Source organism: Eimeria tenella, genomic scaffold (assembly GCF_000499545.2).
Source record: "Eimeria tenella Houghton genomic scaffold, Eth_scaff32, whole genome shotgun sequence".
NCBI lineage: Eukaryota > Apicomplexa > Conoidasida > Eucoccidiorida > Eimeriidae > Eimeria > Eimeria tenella.
This window is the reverse complement of record NW_013543049.1, coordinates 215053-221533: the sequence shown is the minus strand read 5'-3', so window position 1 is coordinate 221533 and position 6481 is coordinate 215053. Positions and strand designations below refer to the sequence as shown.

Here is a 6481-nt window from a genome sequence, read left to right as displayed (position 1 = left end):
CTGCTGCTGCACCGGCGGCGCCGGCGCTGCTCCACAGCAGCAGCAAATTTGCAGTTGGCTGGAAGAGCTGTCAAAGAGGAGGGCGAAAACGGCAGCCGCTTGAGCGCAGCAACACTGCAGCAGCAGCAGCAGCAGCAGCAGCACTGACTGGTTGCTTCCTGCTGCAGTGGAAATGAGGACATGAGTTGCTGCTGCCAAGGGGCAGCGGGTGTACGTACACCTGAACCTGGCGACGGGGAACCAGCGGCCCAAAAGAGAAATAAATCCTCCCGAGAAAAAAGAAAAGAAATAAAAAATAAAATTCAAAAAGCTGCTTCTTCGAAAGCCCTCCACGCACACCACTCTGTACAGACACCCCAGCAGCAGCAGCAGCAGCAGCAGCAATCGCAGTAGCTGCGCTAAGTGCGGCAGCAGCAGCAGTAGTAGCCGCAGCAGCAGCAACGCAAAAGCCACAGAAGCAGCAGCAGCAAGCAGCAATCGACCGCACCCGCAGCAGCAGCAGCAACACCAGTGAGAGCAGCAGCAGCAGCAGCAGCAGCAACTGCGGCAGTAACACCAACTCCCCAACAGCCTCCGCAGCAGCCTCAGCAACAGCTGCAGCAGCCTCAGCAGCAGCAGCAGCAGCCTCAGCAGCATCCTCAGCAGCAGCAGCAGCAGCAGCAGCACTGACTGGTTGCTTCCTGCTGCAGTGGAAATGAGGACATGAGTTGCTGCTGCCAAGGGGCAGCGGGTGTACGTACACCTGAACCTGGCGACGGGGAACCAGCGGCCCAAAAGAGAAATAAATCCTCCCGAGAAAAAAGAAAAGAAATAAAAAATAAAATTCAAAAAGCTGCTTCTTCGAAAGCCCTCCACGCACACCACTCTGTACAGACACCCCAGCAGCAGCAGCAGCAGCAGCAGCAGCGTCGGCAGCAGCGGCGAAATCGCACTCCTCCTCGTCCTGCTGCTGCTGCTGCTGCCAAGTGGCCTTGCAGCAGCAGCAGCTGCTGCTGCTGCTGTGAGTTGGGAAATGGGGAGAGGAGCAGCAGCAGCGACAGAGGCCGGCGCAGCAGCAGCTGATGCAGCAACGGCAGCAACAGCATCAAAAGCAGCAGCAGCAGCAGCAGCAACAGGTGCAGCAGCAGCAGCAAAAGCAGCAGCAAGAAACTTCCGAATTACTTAAAGCAAAACACGACATGAACCAGCTGCACCAGTGCATGCAAAAGCAGGCGGCAGCAGCAGCAGAACAGCAGCAGCAGCAGCAGCAGCAGCAATGCAGCAGCAGCAGCAGCAGCAGCAACTGACCTATCTTCTGGTGTCAGCTCTGAGGCGCCTTCGAGGCCATCGTAGTTAACGGCCGCTTCCGTTGCTGAAAACCCCTTCATGCTTTCCAAACCCTAAACCCTAAACCCTAAACCCTAAACCCTAGGTCGTAAGCCGTAGCCCCAAGACCACGACAGCTGGCGCAGAGTTCAAACCTCTGCTCACAAGTCCGAAGATCAAACCGCTGTTGCTGCTGCTGCTGCTGCTGCTGGTGCAGTTGCTGCTGCAGATGCGCCTCTAGTGTCGGTGAAGTTGCTGCTGCTGCTGCTGCAGCTGCTGCCGGTGGTCTTGTTTGTGCTGCTGTTGCATGTGCTGCTGCTGCTGCATGCGCTGTTGCTGCTGCCCGCGCTGCTGCTGCCACCGGCCCGCTGCTGCGACTGCGGCTGCTGCAGGTGCCGCTGCTGGTGGTGCTGCTGCGGGGGGCCTTGCTGCAGCTGCTGCTGCTGCTGCTGCAGCTGCTGCTGCTGCAGCTGCTGCAGCTGCTGCTGCTGCTGCTGCTGCTGCAGCTGCTGCTGATCCTTTACTATTGCTTCTGAAGGTGCTGCCACAAAGCGCCTCCGAGGCCTTCACAAGAAAGTGTTTTCATGGTGTTTCAGGGCTGGCAGCAACCTGAGCCCTCGATCCCAAACCCCAAACCCTAAACCCTAAACCCTAGGCCCGAAACCCTAGGGCGCAGACCCTAAACCCTGGGCGCGGCCCGCGTCGCCGAAACCCTAGATTAGGGTTTCTAGAAGACGAAGGCTTCAGCGAGAGAAGGCGCTGGGCTGGGAGCTGTTGCATGCAGCAGCTGAGGTGTACAAACACCTGAGGGGTGCAGCAGCTAGACTTCTATTTCGAAGCTCGGGGCGCAGAAAGGGCCTTTTAGCCGACGCAGCCGAGAGTGTTTTTGCTGCAGGAAGTCAAAAGGAGAAAGCTGAAGCAGCAGCAGCAGCAGAGGTTCGCTGCTGCTGAAGACAGCACCAGCAGCAGCAACAGCTGCAGGAGGCGCTGCTGCAGCTCGCCGCCGCTCTTCTCGCGGCTTCCCGCCCTCAGCTCGCACTTCTTTATCTCTTAATGATATTTTCTTTTATTCTTTTCGAAATAATATCTTTTCAATTCCGCATTTTGGCGTTCAAGTGCTGCTGTGCACCCGGCGGCGCCTGTGGGGCCCCCAGTCGGCCACAGTGGCGAGCCGCCGCAAGCCGCCTCAAAAACACTCCAAAGACAAAATCAAAAATTAATTTTATTTAAAATTCAAAATTTAAACTATCTTTGAAAGGGCTGCGAGCAGGATTTGCTGCAGCAGCAGCGCCGGCAGCAGCAGCCGCAGCACCAGCAACCCCATCGACCACGCCCGCCGTAGCAGCAACAGCTCCAGAAGCAGCAGCAAACGCAGCAGCAGCTGCTGCAGCAAGCTCGCAGCAGCAGCTGCAGCAGCAGCACCGCCTCTAGGGCTCCAGAAGGCACTAAGAAGCCCCGCTTTCTCAGGTGTACATACAGCTGAAGTTGCTGCTGCCACCACCTTCCCGGAGGCTTTTGGAATTTTCTTTTAGACTTTTTTCAGTTCTTTTATTTCTTCATTTATTAGAGCTTTCTGTTCCTTTTAAAGAGGCCCATTAGGGGCGCAGCTGTAGCTAGCTGCAGCTAGCTGCAGCAGTGGCAGCAGCAGCTGCTGCAGCACCAGCTGTAGCAGCAGCTGTAGCAGCAGCTGCAGCAGCAGCAGCAGCAAAAATAGAGCTACACAAGGAGCCTACGCAAGTTTGGCCCCCGCTTTAATTGTAAGCGAAGAAGCACTTTTAGTTTAATCTCAAAAAGCTGCTGCTGAGACCCTCAGACAGCAGCAGCAAACTGCTCGCCTGCTGCTGCAGACCTGCTGCAGGTGCAGCAGCAGCAGCAGCAGCAGCAGCAGCAGCAGCTCGATCGGCTTCATGCAGCGGCTCGCAAGGCCTTTGCTGCTTCATTTTCTTTAATTAATTCTTTTGGAGCTTTTGTAGAATAAGATATTAATAGGGACTTGGAATTATTCTGTGTCTCCGCAAACCCTAAACCCTAAACCCTTCTCTTCTAGACACGCCAGCAGCAGCTGCTCTTAACAGGCTGAGCCCCTAGCAGCAGCAGTAGCGGCACCAGCGGCAGCGGCACCAACAGCAGCAGCGGCAGCAGCAGAAGCAGCAGCAGCAGAAGCAGCAGCAGCAGCAGAAGCAGAAGCAGCAGCAGCAGCAGAAGCAGCAGCAGCAACAGCAGCAGAAGCAGCAGCAGAAGCAGCAGCAGCAGAAGCAGCAGCAGCAGCAGCAGAAGCAGCAGCAGCAGCAGGAGCAGCGGCAGCACAAGCAGAAGCAGCACAAGCAGAAGCAGCACCAGCAGCAGCAGCGACTGGCTGCCCACACAGGGAAGAGCATCAGCAGCAGCAGAAAGCCAGCTTTTCCAGCTGCTTGGGATTTGACTTTTGCTGCTTCTCGAGGAGCAGTTTGCTGCTGCTGCTGCTGCGTCTTAACACGTTTGAAGTGCAGCAGCAAAACGCCAACTGCTGTGCCCAGGGCTGGCTGCTGTGGGGCCTCACTTGCTGCAGCACAAGTGGCAGCAGCTGCAGCAAGATAAACCTGTAAACCCTCTCTGTAAACCCTAAATTTGCGAATTAAATTAATTAATTGATTAATTAATTATTCAATATCCATTTGATGCACCATTTATAACAGAAGCTGCTTCGGCAGCAGTAACTGGCGCTGCATCTCCAGCACCTAAATCCTACTCCTGCTGCTGCTCCTGCTGCTGCTCCCGCTGCTGCTCCTGCTGCTGCTACTGCTACTGCTGCTGCTGCTACTGCTGCTGCTGCCGCTGCTGCTGCTGCTACCAGGCTTTCTGAAGGCGCTGGAAGCAAAGGACAGTTTTGCTGCCTTCGGCTGCAGGGCAGCAGCACTTGTCCAAGCTTGCTGTCTCGAGGGCATTCCTGTGGACTATAGCGAGCTAGGGTTTAGGGTTTAGGGTTTAGGGTTTGGGCAGTTGGCGGTGCTGAAGCAGCTTTGGCTCTAATGCCATTTCCTCTTCAAGATGAGATTTGTCTTTGGAAAATATTTGAAAAATTAATTTCGAAAAAGATGCATTTCAATTCCTTGAAAAACCGCAGCAGCAGAATGCTAGCAGCAGCAGGAGCACGAGCAGCAGCACCAGCACGAGCAGCAGCAACAGCGGCAACCGAAGCAGCAGTAGCATCACACCGCTGAAACTCCGCATATTATTCTTCGAAATGCTTTTAAAGAATTAAAAATGTGAATTTAATTTGATTTCAGCACCAAGAGCAGCAGCAGCAAGACCAGCAACAAGAAAGCTGGTTTGCTGCTGCGTCGAGCTTTTGCTCCTGGGGCTTTCGGCGCTGCATGCATTTCCTCATGGGAAATTTCTTGCACATTTCACTTTATAGAGGGAAATGTTCCTTCTTAGTGGAGTAACGCAGCAGCAGCCCCAGCTGCTGCTGCTGCAGCTCGGCAGGCGGGCGCTGCAGCAGCAGCAGCAGCAGCATTTGCTGCTGCTGCGCCGCAACACCCATTCTGCGCACGGGCGGCTGTCCACTCGCCTCTCGCTTATGTTGCAGAGACAGCAGCAGCAACGGCAGCGGGAACAGGAGAAGCGCGTGCCCGCTTCGCAGCGCCGAAACCAAGAGCAGCAGCAGCAGCAGCAGCAGCAGCGGCGGCTGTCCGAAGAGGAACGCAAGGCCCTGCTGCAGCAGCTGCTGCTTCGCATAGACGAAAGCTTCAAGCAGCACCACTCTTTGTGGCTGCCTCGCCAGAGCCAGCGCGGGGGCGGCAGAGCAGCAAAGCCTTCGCTGCAGCGCCCCTGGAACCCCAGGAAGCAGCAGCAGCAGCAGCAGCAGCAGCAGCGGCAGCAGCAGCTGCGGGGGCGTTGGGGCGCCCCTGCGGGCGGTGCTCCTGGCAGCGCGTGGGCGACGCAGCACCCCGCTGAAGCCACAGCAACCCCAGCAGCAGCAGCAGCAACAGCAACAGCAGCAGCAGCAACCCCAGCAGCAGCAGCAGCAGCAGCAGCAGTTCCAGTGCCTGCTGTTCGCCGCTCCGAAGACCTCAGCGCCCTCGAGTGTCTCTTTTTGCTGCTGCGGCTGGTCCGGCTGCCCAAGGATTGGCAGCAAATTTTGCGGCTGCTGCAGCTGCTGAATAACTTTGGGAGACTCAGCGGCAGCAGCAGCAGCAGCAGCAGCAGCACCACGCACAGCGAGATCGCCACCCGACTTGCTGCTGCTGCGGCCCTTTGCAAACGCCACGACGAAGCCTGTGCTGTGCGCTGCGGCTGCTGCTTTGCTGCTGCTGCTGCCTTGCTGCTGTTGCTGCCTTGCTGCTGCTGCTGCCTTGCTGCTGCTGCTGCTCTGAGTGCGTCCGTCTCGCTGCTGCTGCTGCTGCAGCTGCTGCTGCGTCGCTTGCTGCTGCGTGCTGCTGCTGCGCAGGTGCTGGAGTGCAGCAAATACTTTTTGTCTTCTCCTCCTTCTTTATTTATTGTTTTTAATCTTTTGGAAGATGCATTAGGTAGAAAAGATGCAGCAGCAGCAGATAAGCTTTTCCTTTCCCTCAGACACGACTGGTCCGCTCCTTTTGCTGCTGCTGCTGCTGCTGTTACTGCTGCTGCTGCTGGCTGTGCGACGCTGCTGCGGTTGCAGTTCGGAGTACTTGCGCTGAGGCTCACACAGCTGCCACTGCTGCTGCTCTGCTGCTGCTGCTGCTGCTGTGGCAGCTGCTGCAGCTCCTGCTGTTGCTGCTGCCGCATACCTTCTTTCAAAGAAACGTTTGCTGCTGCCTCAGTGCTCATTGCGGCTTGAACTACAGCACTTGCTGCTGCTGCTGCTGCTGCTGTTGCTGCTGCTGCTGCAGGAGACTGCCGATATCCCCGTCGAGTTACTTGCTGATGCTGCGAGCTGCAGTGACACCTGAACACACTGACATCAGAAGATGCGCAAAAGTGGGCTTGCCTTTTGCTGCTGCTGCTCCGCTGCTGCTGCTGCTGCGCTGCTGCTGCTGATCTAGCTGCTGCATCTGCTGCCTATGCTGCTGCTGCTAGCTATGCAGCAGCAGCAGCAGAAGCAAATTTGCCTTGTGACTTTTGCTGCTGCGCAGCTGTATGACGATGCCATGGCTCTGGGGGTGGCGCTGCCCCCCGCAGCTCATTTGCTGCTGCTGGAGCTGCTGCTGACTCGTGC

At 56.7% G+C, this 6481-nt stretch overlaps 2 protein-coding genes across 2 annotated transcripts in view; one reads left to right on the top strand and one right to left on the bottom strand.

Annotated features, from left to right (window-relative positions):
- Positions 1-1481: 1481 nt before the first annotated feature.
- ETH_00006195 (uncharacterized protein) lies at positions 1482-3245 on the bottom strand (the record flags this gene model as incomplete). The annotated part of the gene is made up of 2 exons (XM_013376174.1): positions 1482-1837; positions 3134-3245. The coding sequence occupies 2 exons, from the start codon at positions 3243-3245 to the stop codon at positions 1482-1484; spliced, it is 468 nt and encodes a 155-aa protein (XP_013231628.1).
- Positions 3246-4708: 1463 nt separating this feature from the next.
- Positions 4709-6481, top strand: part of ETH_00006190 (uncharacterized protein) — a gene marked incomplete at both ends in the record, with an annotated part of 3130 nt that continues 1357 nt past the window's right edge. The window contains 3 exons of the mRNA XM_013376173.1: positions 4709-5569; positions 5735-5868; positions 6156-6243. Coding sequence (XP_013231627.1) covers positions 4709-5569; positions 5735-5868; positions 6156-6243 — 1083 coding nt within the window. The remainder of the gene's footprint in view (positions 5570-5734; positions 5869-6155; positions 6244-6481) is intronic.